At 54.6% G+C, this 15,523-nt stretch overlaps 1 protein-coding gene across 3 annotated transcripts in view; it reads left to right on the top strand.

Moving 5' to 3' along the window:
• The window catches only part of CORO2B (coronin 2B), a 137,300-nt gene extending 126,304 nt beyond the window's left edge, over positions 1–10,996 (top strand). For all 3 annotated transcript variants that reach the window (XM_075896844.1, XM_075896843.1, XM_075896845.1), the window contains 5 exons: positions 415–511; positions 3,741–3,853; positions 5,675–5,765; positions 7,441–7,580; positions 9,516–10,996. In XM_075896844.1, coding sequence (XP_075752959.1) covers positions 415–511; positions 3,741–3,853; positions 5,675–5,765; positions 7,441–7,580; positions 9,516–9,647 — 573 coding nt within the window. In that variant the 3' untranslated portion in view covers positions 9,648–10,996. The remainder of the gene's footprint in view (positions 1–414; positions 512–3,740; positions 3,854–5,674; positions 5,766–7,440; positions 7,581–9,515) is intronic.
• Positions 10,997–15,523: the final 4,527 nt, after the last annotated feature.

Here is a 15,523-nt window from a genome sequence, read left to right as displayed (position 1 = left end):
GATCCCACTGCCACCATGAACGTGGGAGGAGGGGGCAGACCCCTGCTGCTGCCCTGTGCCTGGCTCCCCTATAATCCTCCGGCTTGCGTTGTCCTGGGGAGGGCGGAGTATGGGCGGAGCTTCGGGGAAGGGTGGGTGGAGCAGGGGCGGAGCCAGCCTGTGGTCAGGGGGGTTGCCCCGGGCGCTGTGCTTGGAGCACTGTGGGGGGGGGGCAGTGTACCAGGCTCTGCGCCCCCCAAGGGCCGACTCTGGCTGCTGTTTTGCTTTTGACCATTCTGTCCTACAACGGTCATGGCTGCGTGCGTCACCCAGAACGTGGCCGCCCCGTGCGCTGCTCTTTTAACAACTCTGGTTATTTACCGACCGCTCTGACGCTGCCGTGTGAAACCGATCTGCCTGTCTCCCCCGCCGCAGGGAGACGGGAACATCCGCTACTATGAAATCGGCACCGAAAAGCCCTACCTGAACTATCTCATGGAGTTTCGCTCTCCGGCCCCGCAGAAAGGACTGGGTAAGAGCTCCTGGGCACGTTAATAGGAGCATCCTTCCATTTTGCTGATGCATGTTTTGCATAGTAATTCCCCCGTGCTCTCTGCCCTGTGCTGACTCTCGCTGTTCACGTAGGTTCTGGGTCAGTAGGTAGCTGATGACTTGCTGGAAAATTAATTCCGGATTTCCAGGATCTTTATGTCGCATTTACACACTATTTTTTGTGCATTTCTTCCTGCGGGATGGTGCATGACCCTGGTGTACCTGGTGGAGGGCCCCGTGCCAAGGAAATGCGTGGGCAATTTCACCTGGTCAGTGACGGGCGGGCCGCACTTTAAACAAGCGACCTATGTCAGTGACGTGTGGTGTGGTGTGGTGGGGCGGGCAGTCACAGAAGACCCCTTCGAGGGGGCTTCCTGGATTGCTAATAAAGCCACTGTCACTCGCTTCCCTGCTGCTGGGGCTTCTCCCCTCCCTGTCCTGCTGGGCCAGGTCTCTTGGTCGCCCCCAGTGAAGGCCCAGAGCTGAGATCACCGGAAGAGCAACACGGACTCTGAACCCCTTCGGCTCTGAGGAGAATGCCATCTCGGGCCCCGCACGCAGGGAACCAGCCCCCGAATGGGATCGGCACCCCAAATAAATCGTAGGGGGTACGCGCTGCTTGCCCCCCTAGGTAGCAATGATTGACACTGGGCTTGATCGTGAACAGAAGCCACTGTATTCAGCAGGAGTTAAGTGGTTGCCAGTGAAACCAGACAGAGCAAAAATAAGCTACAAACGTAAACCAAAAGGAAATGCAGAGCTAGCTCTAACACCCGCGCGCTTATTGCAAACTTACCCGCAAACGGTGCTTACTTCGGGCAAAAACCTCCACGCTAGGGAAGATTTTTTCTCTCTAGAGCTACGGCTAGAAGGGGTATTTTGTCCATGGCGTCTTCGAGTGTCCATGAGATCATTTCTTAAAGCACGGGGGAGGGGAACCGTTACACATGAGACGTTCTCTGGGTAAATTGCTCTTCCCTTCCCACCCTCACTGCAAAATCCATTGGCTCCTTCCCCCTCCCCAGCCTCTGCTCTGCACACCTGACCCTCTCTTAGCTCTCCCCGCTTCCCAGGAGAAGGCCCCTGCAACGGGCTTGTCTACCTGAAGCTGTTCTCCGCAGCCGCGGCAGGGGGGACTGGTGGATTTTGGCTGCGTGGTGGCTGGCCCAGTGAGCTTAGCTTGGTGTCCTCAGGGAGACGTCCCAGTTGGCTCTTTCAGTGGGCAAGTTTCCCTCTTGGCTGGCCACTGGGTGTGTGAGTAGGACTTGGGGGCTCCCCCGATTCTTGCAGAGAGCCGGAGGGAGAAGAAATAAGCTATTCCCATTCTAGGTGGCTAGAAAGGCCCTGATGGGCAGTGTGGCAGGGAAGGATGCACAGGGTTGAAATCTGCCTCCTCCGGCACTCAGGCCTTGTTTGGTGGGTTCCATCCTCGTTTGGCAAAGCTTTCCTAGCCCTGGATAACATTGGAAGGGCTAGCGGTCTTGCCTACACTGCCTGCTGCTGCTTCAGAAAGGTCTGCAGGTACCCGGGGCCTGATCAGGGAAGCTGTAGCGTGTCCTCAGCTTGCACTGACGTCACCACCTCGCAGAGTTCACTCCTACGTTTCCCTCTAGAATGCCCCACTCGGGGAAGGGGGGGGGGAGGGAAGGAATAGAGAATACGACAGAGATGTGGTTGCCTCATCTCAAAAAAAGATCTATTGGCATTGGAAAAGGTTGAGAAAAGGGCAACAAAATGATTAGGGGTTTGGAACGGGTCCCAAATGAAGAGAGATTGGGGCTTTTCAGTTTAGAAAAGAGGAGTGGGAGTGCTATGACAGAGGTCGATAAAATCATGACAGGAGAAAGTGAATAAGGAAACGTTATTTACTTGTTCCCATAACATAATTTCATCTGATGACTCCTAGTTCTTAATAGGTAACAGGTTTAAAACAAACCAAAGGAAGTTTTTCTTTGCATAGTGCACAGTTAACCTGTGGAACTCCTTGCCAGAGGATGTTGCAAAGACCAGAACTTAACAGGGTTCAAAAAAGAACTAGATAAATACGTGGAGGTTAGGTTCCATCCATGGCTACTAGCCAGGATGGGTAGGAATGGTGTCTCTAATCTCTGTTAGAGGCTGGAAATGGATGACAAGGGAGGGATCATGTGCTGATTCTCTGTTCTGTTCACTCCCTCTGGGGCACCTGGCATTAGCCACTGTCAGAAGACAGGACACCGGGTTGGACGGACCTTTGGTCTGACCTGGTATGGCCACTCATGTTCTTATGAATCCTCTGCAACGCCATGACCTAGGGCACCAAAGCACAGGCCTCTGCTGCTCAAGCTACCGCAGTAACTCCATTGAGCCGGTAGCAGTAGTAAGCTGGTATCCACGAGGGAGTTGCAAGGCACACCTCATCACTTAGCCTTGTGTTTAAGCACAGCTCAGAGGATCCCACCCACTGCTTTTCTGGGTCTGCGACGCATTGACCGTTCCCTGGCGGAAACCATGCTTCTCCCGACAGCGGCTATGAAAGGAAACTCAGTGGCCAGAGCTTTCCCCATGGACACGACGTCTCATTGGATGGAGATGCCGTTCACGCGAGGGATGGCAAAAGTTGTGCAGAAATGTAACTGTGGAGCCACTAACAATCCTAGTGGTTGCACGATTACATGACTGCAGAGACCGCACCGAAGCCTCTGGGGAGCCAGCATGTAACCTGCGATGGGAGGGGGGGTAGGCCAGCCACGGAGCAGCCCCTACTTGCAGTGGGGCTGGAGTAGCCCCCTGCCGAGGGTGGGTCGGGAGCTGCTCTAGCCCCTACTGGTTAATAGCCTTGCCTTTTAAGGATGAGGCTGTTGAATCCATTAACCATTTATATAGCTAATTCTACAACACTGGAACTGGAAGGGACCTCGAGGCCACCGAGTCCAGCCCCCTGCCCTCACGGCAGCACCAAGCACTGTCTAGATCATCCCTGTCAGGTGTCTGTCCAACCTGCTCTTAAATATCTCCAGTGCTGGAGATTCCACAGCCTCCCTAGGCAATTGATTCCGGTGTTTAACCTAATACATCCATCGCGCTACCATGCCCTAAGCAAGCCCTCCTGATGGTGCTAGTAAGACCAGCCCCTTCTTCCCTGACCCACGTGGAGAATACGGGCGTCTATGTCACGGCGTTGTCGGTCCGAGAGGACGGACCCCGCTCACGTGTGAACTCTCTGCTAGGGGTGATGCCAAAGCACGGCCTGGACGTCTCTGCCTGTGAGGTGTTCCGCTTCTACAAACTGGTTACCTTAAAGGGTCTGATTGAGCCCATCTCGATGATCGTGCCACGGAGGGTGAGTACACGCCCGCATGGGTCCCACTCCGCGTACGCAGCGCAGCTGCTCGCTCCACGCTCTCTGTAAGCTGAGCGCGTGGGTGGCCTTATCTTTCCAAAGAGATAATCTAACAGACTTTCCTCCTTGTTGCCCTGAATTCATTAATCGTCAGGTGGTACCTTTCTAGTCCGGCACTCGCTGGTCTGACAACATCCGTGGTCCGGCATGATGGTAGCCGGATGCCTGCTTATCAAGGTGGGGCCAAGTGTCTTGCAGTCTCATAAAAGTTTGTTTCGTAGAATCCCAGGGCGGGCAGAGACCTCAGAAGTCATCAAGTCCAGCCCCCTGCCCAAGGCAGGACCAACCCAACTAAATCAACCCAGCCAGGGCTTTGTCAAGCCAAGACATAAAAACCTCTAGGGACGGAAATTCCACCCCCTCCCTAGAGAACCCATCCCAGCGCTTCCCCACCCACCTAGGGAAAGAGTTTTTCCTAATATCCAACCTAGACCTCCCCCGTTGTAACTTGAGCCCATTGCTCCTCGTTCTGCCATCTGCCACCACTGTGAACAGCCTCTCTCCTTCCTATTCGAAACCTCCCTTCAGGAAGGCTGCTCTCAAATCCCCCCTCGCTCTTCTCTTTTGCAGAGTCAACAAGCCCAAATCCCTCAGCCTCTCCTCGTAGGTCATGTGCTTCAGCCGCCTCAGTATTTTGGTCGCCCGCTGCTGGACCCTCTCCAATGCGTCCTCATCCTTTCCATAGCGAGACACGTTTCCAGCCCCCAGTCCTGGCTCTCCGTGTTCTGGGCTGTTCTTTAGCTCTAATTCATCCCTCAGTGTCTTCTCAGAGCCCAGGAAGCAGTGGAAGTGTTGATAATGCTGCTAGACAATATTGACCTCCCGTGGTTCGGCAAATTCTCTGGTTTGGCACCGGCCAGCTCCTGAAAGTGCCGAACTAGAGGGGTTCAACCTGTATTAGAAGTAGAAAGGAGGAGGGGAAAGGCAAAATTACCCTTGTGGACAACTTTCCTTGGTTTTTTAACCTTGGCTGCTGCTCTTCATGCTGCACGTGGCAGAGGGGGCGGGTGTTCGTTACCTGACCCACGGTTCAAAACCTCGCGCTCCCCACACAGTCCCTGCAGCAGCAGAGAGCACCCAACAGACCGGAGCATGTGGGCAGCGGGTAATGTAGGCTGCCCCGCTTCACGGCACTGCCTACACTGCCCCGCTTCACTGCCCACACACGGCAGCCCAGCTCCTCTGTGGCCGGGCAAGGCTGGGGTCACGCTGGGCGGCAGTCTCAGCCCTCCAATTGTGTCAGGTGGGGCTTGGCTGGGGGGTGGGGCCAAGGTTTTGAAGGGGCATGGTTTCGGGGAAGGGGTGTGGCTTTGGGTGGAAGGGGCGGGGCTTCGGCTGCCTTCCTAGTTGGGCCTTCACCCGCCACCCGCGCCGGAGCTGCTGCCCTTCTGAAACCTTCCTGTGAAGTTTCCATCCATCTGGATAATATGTATTGTTCTGTCGACAGCCCGAATGCATTTGTTGCTTTGGTGGTTGAGTGAGACTTACGTGAGCTCCTGAAAACCTTGTACGGCTCCGGGCTGCTGGGGAGTAATTTTCTTTCAGCCCAGGAATTTAATAGGCCGCGTCTAGGCCTCTTTATTCCCCCGTTCACGTCAATGGCGAATGGGACGTTTTCCATGGTTCCGTGGTTTTCCTGGGTTGCTCTTGAAAGGCGACGTTACCGCTGGCCACGGTGTTGCTGTTGGCAGTTGGCAGCACATGCTAACGCTGAGGTGCAAACGTTAGGAAGGTTTGTTCTTTCTTCTTCCTCACTTCTAGTCCGAGACGTACCAAGAGGATATTTACCCGATGACGCCAAGCACGGAACCAGCCCTAACCCCGGACGAATGGCTAAGCGGAATGAACAGAGGTACCACAATGAACCCTGCACGCGCGTTTACCGTAAACGTAAGCAGGACTGACCTCTGGCCCGTCCTGTGAAACGCGTCTAAATCTACACTCACCCCCGGGGCGCTTTCCATACTTTCCGACGGCCTCCTAACGACGGGGTGGTGGGCGCATCAGTCCTGCGTGTACGGATGTAACTGGCGGAGCCCTACTTGAGCTGGTAAGCTTTGTGTGGGGCGGGGAGGGGGAAGAAGGCCACTGAATGTTAGAAGCTCCTTCTGCAAGTAAATGGATCTATATTATGGGAGGGCCTCGTTGCACCAATTGAAAATACAGAAAATGTAGGCTTGGCGTATGCATGGGGACAAGTGAGTGTGAGAGAGAGAATAAAATCAAGCTCGTTAACGTGAACTGAAGCACCACGTAGGCTGTGTCTGCCCCAGGTGCTGGTCTCTCTAGCACTGCATTACCTACTCAGTGGTCCTTAGATAGGGGGTGGGCAATCGTTTTTCGGGGGGGGCGTGTTTTCCAGGATTTTGGTAAGTGGTCAAGGGCTGCACTTCTATGGAGGGGCTGTGGGGTCTGGGATGGAGGGTGGGTGAAGCAGGGAGCTTGGGGTAGGGGAAGGGATTGGGGTGCAGGAGAGGGTGTGGAGTTTGGAAGAAGGAGGGGGTTGTGACCTGGGCCGGAGCTTGGGGTGCAGGGTCTGGGGGGGGGTGTTTGGGTGCAGGAGAGGATTGTGGTCTGGGGGAAGGGTGTAGGAGGGGTGCTTGGTCTGAGGGAGTTGTGAACGGAGGGATGTGCAGAAGGTTTTGCTGGTGAGCGGAGGCAGGAGGGAGTAGTGGCCTGGGGCAGGTAGTTGGGGTGCGGGAGGCGCTAGAGTGCCAGAGGCGGGCTCTGTCCAGGAAGTGCTTACCTAAGAAGCTCCTGGCTTGCAGGCCCTAGAGGCAGACTCCCAGGAAGTGACTGACAGGAGCTGAGAAATTGTGCTGGGGGTAGGGTTGCAGAGGATTTAACTAAAAATACTAAACACCCTCCCCCCCCCCCAAAAAAAACAAAACACCAGGGGAAAAATTCTGTTGAGGGAAAAAAATGGGGAGACCAAAGTTGTTAAAAGAAAAAAAAAAAAAGGATCCGAGAGTTATTAAGCAAAAAAATTAAAAAACCTAGCATGGCCCCTTTAAGAAACGCCTTTGAAGCGTTTTGGCCCTAACAAGCCGTCCGCCATCTTGTCTTCCTCCTCTGCGCCAAAAGCTCCCCTGCAGAACGCAGTAAGCGCCTGGGATTTTCGCCTCCTGGCTGGGGGAAAAAAATCAGAAAGTACCAGACATTAAGACATTTTAGGTGTCAGTATTTTGGGATTTTTTTTTACCAAATTAAAAAAAAACAAACAAACAACCATGCCACGGTGAGAGTTTATGTTCCAAAAAACTTAGAGTCTCTTCAGCAAGGCAAAGCCGGGGTCAGTCCCTTGCCAAGGTAGCACAGAGGGTCAGTAGAAGAGGAGGATTAGAACCCAGGTCTCCCTACTGCCTGGCCAGGGCCTCTCCAGTGCAGTCACCATGAAATCACGTTGCCACTAACCTTGGGGCAGCTAGGAGGCAGTGAAATGTAAGGTTGGGCAACAGGGCAGGGCGCTATACGTGTACACTGTAGCAGAGCAAGCGTTAACCCCTGTATTTTGTCCCCACATGTAGATCCCATATTGATGTCTCTGAAGGAGGGCTATAAAAAGACGTCCAAAGTTGTCTTTAAAGCACCGATAAGAGAGAAAAAAAGTGTTGTGGTCAATGGAATAGATTTGCTCGAAAACGTGCCCCCCAGGACGGAGAATGAGGTAAGCGATGGGCGTTGACCTAGGCTTTGGATGGCCAACCTCGTAGGTCTCGGACGTGTGCTTCCAGCTCTTCTAGGGCAAAGCCTTTCCCTGACGTCGGAAGCAGACCGCGGGGAAGGTCTGCTGCATGTTCTCATCCGGCTGACATGTCACAGAGGACTGATGTGTCCTGGATGTTATGTATTGCAGTAACACCTCACTGCCCCCGGGCACTAACCAGACACAGCACAAAACGTGGTCCTGCTGTGCAGCGTTTGCAATCTCCCCATTCCCGTTCATCTCAAGAGGAAAAAGTAGAGACTGTGTTTTACCCGAATGGTCATCATGGTCACCATTCCGAGCCTTCCTTGCCCACAGAGGGCATTGAAGTCTTCGGGGGTCCCTTCTACTAGGTTGGCTTCTGGGTGTAATCTGGTTTCTGGCATTAGTGGCTTTCACTCTATTTTCTTCTTAGATGGTGTAAATGTTCATAGAACCACAGAATCTTAGAACTGGAAGGGACCTTGAGAGCTCATCAAGGCCGGGCCCCTGCCCTCACGGCAGGGCCAAGCACCATCTAGACCAGCCCTGACAGGTGTCTGTCTAACCTGCTCTTAAATTTTATCTCCAGTGATGGAGATTCCATAACCTCCCTAGGCAATTTATTCCAGTGTTTGACCACCCTGACAGTTAGGAACTTTTTCCTAATGTCCAACCTAAACCTCCCTTGCTGCAGTTTAAGTCCATTGCTTCTTGTCCTATCCTCAGAGGCCAAGGAGAACAATTTTCTCCCTCCTCCTTGTACCCTTTTAGGTATTTGAAAGCTGCTATCATGTCCCCTCTCGGGGCATGTCTTCACTTGCCACACCAGAGATCAATATTCTGGTGTTTGATTTAGCGGGTCTAGTATAGATCCGTAAATCAAATGCTGAGGGCAGCTCTGGGTGGCATCTGTACTCCTCTCAGTTGTGTGCATTTGCTGCTGTCGGCCTCCCATAGTGAGGGAGTCACTAAGCTCGGCTTAAAGTAAGCCGACTCCATCTACTTACTCTGCGTGTCTGGAGATGCGTACCTTAAACAGGCCTTCCAGGACTCGTGTAGACCTGGCCTCAGTCTTCTCTTTTCCAGACTTTCAATCTTCCCGCATAGCTCCTGTTTTCTAGACCTTTAATCATTTTTATGCTCTTCTCTGGACCTTCTCCAATTTATCCACATTGTTCCTGAACTTTGGTGCCCAGAACTGGACACAAGCCTCCCTAAGAAATTTGTGATAATCTAGGTTGTTATTAAGATGGACACCACAGCCACCTGGAACTTCACACGAACAGTGGAGATTAAACTCTGAAACCAGACTTCTAGCACTGTAACTAAATAAAAATCCCTATCTGTTACCAGTATAGGGCATATGACCTACAGATGAGGACATGGCTTTCTCTCTCAGAGAGCAACATCACATGTTCAAGATTGTAGCATATAAACACACCGGATTCTGCATCTCTACTTTTTTTTCCCAAGCTGTGTAAATCCATGTGTGTGGTTTTTTGCCTGGGTCAAACTTCAACTCACCAAACCTTGTAGAGATTTAAGCAGAGAGAGTACAAAGTGAAGTGGGTTAATTTCCTAACCGTTTTTAATAAACGTGGTGTCCATGCTACCCTTGGAGGCTCTGGGAAAACACTGGCACTGGATCCAGTATTGAATTTCTTTTCGCAAATAGAACTGTTAGGCTACACTATGCAAATAAACTGAGTTACCATGAAAAAGGACAGGGAAAATCAATGGGGTAGTTGCCGGCAAACTGATATTTCAAAAGGAACAGTGGAATGACATGAACCAAAGGCAGGTGTTCTGAGAATTGGCAGGAAAGACGTGAAGCCGTAAGAGAAAGCCGATAGTATAAATGTGACCTCAACGTTGTCCACCTATTTTTTTTTTTTTTTGTGTCTTTCTCTGAAGCTCCTCAGAATGTTCTTTCGGCAACAGGATGAGATCCGGCGGTTGAAAGAAGAGCTCTCGCAGAAAGATATCAGAATTCGACAACTGCAGCTGGAGTTGAAAAACTTACGGAACAGCCCGAAAAATAATTAATTAACCTCGAGAGACACTTTATAAATAAAGTTTCTTTGTTTCTACTTGCTCTTTTATTTTACGGGATCCACTTACACAGAAGATGAGCCACATGGCCTGTCAAGAGGCCACATGCTAACTGGAAATACGTCCTTGTAGTCTGATCTAGCACTAAATAAATAAATAAAAGACTTGTACACTATAACTGAAAATAACTGCATGAAAGGAAGCTGGGTATGTATTTATATTCCAGCATTTTTCGTGGAGTAAGTAGAACAATGTATTCTCTATATCTAAAGACTACGGAGCTAACCAGTAAGGCACAACTTAACTTTAACTTAAAATGGAGAGAGAATGAAGGATGCCCCTACGAAAGCAATATGGTTTATTGCTGTTAACTTTTTCCTATGCAAAGCCTGACAATGAATGCACGCAGCCTACCAAACTGGAATTGTAACTCACTTAACGGTCACCTCAAATCAAGGGCTTAATTCACAAACGTTCTCTCCAAATCCTCTGGCCCTGGCCTTTGTTTGAAGTAGGTTCAGGAAAACCTGCCCTTCGCCCCGGCATTGGTTGCAAACGTTTCCTTGTCGGGAGAGAGGTAGCGAAATTTGACGTGTGTCTTAGGACGTGGCTTCATGATCCAATTTTCAAGTTCCTTACTCAATTGCTATACTCCTCTGTGACCTTACTTTGTCAGTTGCTTGCATTTCTCTTTATGGAAACCTGTCCGTCTCCTTAGCAGGATGGGGGCTGGTTGGATAGAGAGTTTGTTTGGTTGGGTTTTTTTTAAACTATCTGAGGTTTCCTAAAAGCAGTGAGTCTCTCTTCCCTGATGTGCTAAGAGGGACCCGAGAGTCCTAGTTTCTCCTGGTGATAACTCTACCCTCATTGTATACAAACGGCAAGCAGCAAAATGCTCCCTTAGCGCTCTCTCTTGCTCCGTAGTAAATGTTGCCAAGTTAGCGGTAACTGCTCCTGTGGAAACCTGAATGAAAGATGTTTGATGTCTGGGACTCTGTGTGTCCGTTCTGCTGCCGATAGAACTGCGCAGAGTTTAAGCTGCACGATAAGTTATACATACACAGCATAGGCGCACAATGACGTTTTTGTGAATTACGCCCTTACTACAGGGTAAGACACCAAAATACTGCTGGTTCACCTACCTATATTTTCACTTCAGTTGAGCAGGACTGTAACTGCCTGGCAGTATCAGTGCAACACGTTTCTCCTCCCCCCCCCCCCCGTTACTTTCTATTGTGTTCTGCTTTCCCTCCCCTTCCGTTAAGTGCCGTCCTGCGCTCTTATTTATGTTACCACAAACATGAGGAAATAAAACGGTTTCAAGATACCAAACCTTGCAAGTGGCAATGTCTCCTTTGAGTTTTCCTTTGTAGCGTCGCGGTGTCGGGCACGAGCGAGTACGTTTTCCAAAATGCCGGCTGAGTCGGGGCGAGAGGAGCGGAATCCAGGTAGGCCGTCCCACGTCGTGCTGGAGAGCGGCATGGAATACGCTTTCCAGAACTGCCACGGGGTCGCGGTGGCTCACTTGCTCACACAGCCTAATAGAAAGGTGACTTTCTCCCCAGAATGCTACATCCTCTGGAACCTACTGCAGAGATGAAGGTGGAGGATTTTCACGGGCACGCGAGGTACTTAAGTATCCAATTCCACCTGTCGTGCACTGAACAGGGATCCGATGACCATCAAAATTCTGTTTCAATCCAATGAACTTGACCTCTGGTGAGCCATGGCTGGGGTCTGCTGGCAGCCCCCCCGGGAGAGCCCCAAGACCAGCAGCAGAGGAGCTGGGGTGGTTCTCCCCTGGTCTGGCAAACTCCCTCGTTTGGGACAAGTCAGGTCCTGAGGGTGCCGGACCAGGGAGGTCCAGCCTGACTCTCACACCTGTTGATATCTTTATGACCATAACTTAGCTAAGTAGCCAATGAGGCCCACCCCCTGGATGAGCAGGTGATCACGTGCCCGCAAAACTGTGTCCATCGGATGGACACAGCGAGGCCCTTACAAGGCACAAAGCCCCCTGAGTCTCTCCCATGCCAACTGACGTAGCCTGTGGCAGCTGGGCCTACCAGCTGACTGCATGTTCCATAGCCCAGCCGAGCTGCTGCCAGCTACGCCGCTTCCAAAACCCCTCCTGAGCTGCCCTCAGCTGTTTTTTTTCCCCCCGGTGAACCACTCCATTGGCACATCCCAACCGTAACCCAGTTCTTACCTTCGCGTCCCGAAGAAATGACTCCCCGGAGCTGCTCCCAGGAGGGGCTCAAGCTAGAAAGCCCAAGGCCCGTGCGTAGCATGGCGGAATGGGTACTAACACTGTGCAGGGCCCGGCCTGGGCTGCTCTTTGGTCGGTTTCCTAGGGTCACGGCCCACGCCCGTTCCTCAGGCCAGTGGTGCTGAGGCTACTGCGAGCAGCGACAGATGCAAACGCACTGTCGACCAGGCTGTCCTAACCCCAGCAGAATACGCAGCTGCGTAGGGAATCCGAAAACGTGGGGCACCCCTGGGTCCTAATGTCCCCCTCCTCTTCCTCTCTCTGGGCTGCGGCTAGTTCCCTTTCAAGCGCCAGAGCCCGCCAGAGCTCAGAGCTGCGCACTAAACCTGCACACGAGCCGTTCTCGTGGGAGTGAAGCCATTTCACAGGCACGTGGTTCGCCAACCCCGAGTTTCCAATTTGCTTTAGAACTAGCTCACGCCTGCGTCGCTGAGGATGATTAAATGACAGCGCTAAAAAATCGTGTTTCTCCCCCCCCCCAACTACCAGTGGGCACGGGGCACCAGATAATAGGACAGCGCAGGGCCCCAAAAATCCTGCTTGCATTTTATTCCCCTCGGCGGGGCAGCGTTCGGGTTCCCACTGGCTCTGTGTTGATGCAGGCCCTGAGGTTTGCCCTTTGGGGCGGGACTTTTAACACAGCCCAGTGATTCTGCGGGCTGAGGGGTGGCTTACTACTTCTTTCCCGCCTGCCTGCCGGCTAGCTGCGACCGCTGTTCCCCGCCCGGCTTCAGGCTGGACGTTGAAGCGCGTGGGAACGGCTGTGTGGTGCCGGAGAGCCACAACCATGTAAGGGGGGGGCGCACGCTGTAAACGTACGTTTTGGTAGCTGGGCAAGGGCCTGTGCTTTGGGGCGTGCATGGAGACGAGCCATGCAGGGCCAGACGTGGCTTTCGGGCCCACCCAGACAGCACCCCCTGCAAAGCAGACCACACCAGGTCCGTGTCTGCCCCCCATCGCTCCCCAGGAAAGAGGATGGTCCTGCACTCCGAAGCCCCACGGCTCTCCTGTGAGATCGCTTCCTGGGCAGGGGCCACTGGCCACTCGTCCTGGGGGGGAGGGTGGAACAAGGTATGTAATGGGGGTGCTGGAGCTGTCCGCAAGCCCTGTTGATGAGGGAGACCTCTTCCAGCCAGGGGGTACTGCAGCGCCCCAAGACCTCCCAGTTCCAGCACCCTGGGAAAGGAAACACCCCTGGTCCCCTCCTCCGCTGAGCCACCTTTCCTCTGTTGGCTGGCAGGCTGCTCCCTCCGGCCCCGCCTGGTGAGTGGGCCTGGGACACGGGGCCAAGCGGCGCTGCCTCGCTGGCGGTGGGGTTCTGCCCCCCTCACGGCCGGACCGGTCTGGAGCAGCCGTGCGGATAGCCCCTGTTGCAGAGAGCCCGGGTGCCAGGGCAGCTGTGGGGCGAGTAACGGTGGCTGGAGATGGGGGAGTCGGGGCCTGCGCCTGTTTCTCTCTCTCTCTCCGCGGGAGCAGGAAGCAACAACCGAGCGATGGGGAGGTGTCTCCTCTGTGCTGCTGAGGCAAGCGGAGGCCAAACCTGACTGAAACGGTTGGAGAAAAGCCGCTCGGGCTGGTCTCCTGCGCCCCTCGTTAACTCTCCTACCAGCCCTGCTCCCACGGCTGCTGCACGCCCTGCTCTGTGCTTTTACATCCCTCCTCCGCACCTGGGGGCCACGTTCCCCGGGGCTGAGCGCAGGACAGCGGGTAAAACGCCAGCGAGCTCCGGGGCCATCGCTTAGACCGGTGCGGTACCAGCGTCCAAAGGAAGAGCGCGTGGGCTGGGCCCCTGGTCACAAATCCGGCACCGCTCTCACGCAGGGATGGGGGGACGACCACCGTGCCCCTGCCCGGTGCACTCCACCTGGCCCGCCTCTCCTGCTCTCTGGGGCTGTGTCTGCTCCAGGGAACAGGTGGGGGGTGCGCGGGGTCCTAGGTGTCTCTGAGGGTTCCCACCAGGTGGCCAGCAGCAGCCTGGCCGTGCTGGGCGGGAGGGACTGGAGCTGCTTCCAGCCGCACGGGGTGGGGGAAGGGATGACCTGGCCGTGTCCGTGCAGAGCTCATCTCTTCCCTCCCCCCTCCGGCTCTCCTGAGGCTGGAGGCAGCTTGTCCCTTCCTGGCTGCACAAAGGCAGCTCCCGCCTCCGGGCTGCTGCTGGCCACTGACCTCACCCAGCCGCCTGCTGGCTACAGCGCGGGCAGCTCTAGGGATGCCTTGAGCACCAAGGCCCGGGAACCTGGCTCCCGGGCCAGAGAGGTGGCTCTGCGGGGGAGGGGGCTGAGGGGACAGAGCAGCCCTGGGGGCAGGACCGAGGGCAGGGCAGCATGGGTAGCGGGTGCTAAGCCCTTGCCCAGGTTGCTGCGGTGGAGCCTACAGGGATGGGGCGCAAACAGGCTGGAAATAGCTTCCCCCCCCCCCACTGCAGTGTTTGCGGAGGGGTGGGGAGCTCTGCTGGGCGGGGTTTGGCTCCACCTGGGCAGCACCCTAGGCCGGAGGGGCTGGAATCTTCCCTGTGCCAGCCAGAGGCAGGGGGGCAGCAGGTTGTCCCCGTCCTGCGGGTGTTTGTGCATAAAGGTCCGTAGCATCTGCTTCAGAGTCCCATTGAACCTCTCCACCAACTCGTTGGTCTGGGGGTGATACGCCGAGGCCCAGGTGTGTTGCACCCGGTCGCTGCACCGGCCAGTGTAACGACAGAACATTTGCAACCCCCGGAGCAGGGCTCCGAAGAGGGAGCGAATTGTGAGTGTTTTCGACCACGAAACCCCGCCCCTCGGAACTTGCAACCCCTGGACCAGGTAGCAAGTCCTGAGCAATAGCCCAGAGCTTCACGAATGCGTTGCAGAAACCGCCGCTAAGAGCAAAAAAGGAGGGTTTCAGTTTTTGTCGTGACACTGGCCAAGCTGTGGGTGAGCTGGGCGCTCCGACCGAGGGCTGGTTCTCACACAGTGCCTGGAGCGGGATGTGCCCTGCCGGGGGGCTCAGGAAGGAGCAGTGGGGCTGAGGGGGCACAGCAGGGAGAGGACAGTGAGGGGGGAGCATGTAAACTGTACTCCCCAGCCGCGGCAGCCAGCGCCGGCTAGGAACGGGACAGGAGGGCGGGTACTGCTGGCCAAGAACTGGCCCACAGCAGGGCCTGCACTGACGGACCAGCAGGGGGAGCAGCTGCCCCCCCCATCCACACACACCGTCCCACCAACTTTGCACCCCCAACCCTATCGATAGCCACAGGATCGAGCAAGGAGCCAGCCAGCAGCAGGGCCCGCCCGTGCGGATAGGAGGGGAGAGCCAGAAAACACGGGACAATGTGCCCATTTTTTAGAAAAAGTAGAGTCACCTGCTGGAGGGCTTCAATCTGGGACTGTCCCTTTAAGAATGGAGCAGCTGCTCTCTCTCCAACACTCAGCTCCTTCTAGTCTGTCTCCCGCTGACCTCCTGCGCCAGCCCCTGGGCCTCTGCTCCCCGAAATGGGGCAGAAACTTGCCTCAAGGCAACGCCAGGCGCGCCACTCGCACTCGCTCCGTGGTGGCAGGGACAAGGTACGTCACTGCTTCAACTCTGAATCCCCACGTGCGGTCTTGTAGCTGGTGTGCACTGCCAGGTG

Source organism: Pelodiscus sinensis, chromosome 14 (genome assembly GCF_049634645.1).
Source record: "Pelodiscus sinensis isolate JC-2024 chromosome 14, ASM4963464v1, whole genome shotgun sequence".
In the NCBI taxonomy this organism is placed as follows: Eukaryota; Metazoa; Chordata; order Testudines; family Trionychidae; genus Pelodiscus; species Pelodiscus sinensis.
The sequence above is the reverse complement of the archived record's forward strand: the minus strand, read 5'-3'. Positions and strand labels throughout refer to the sequence as shown.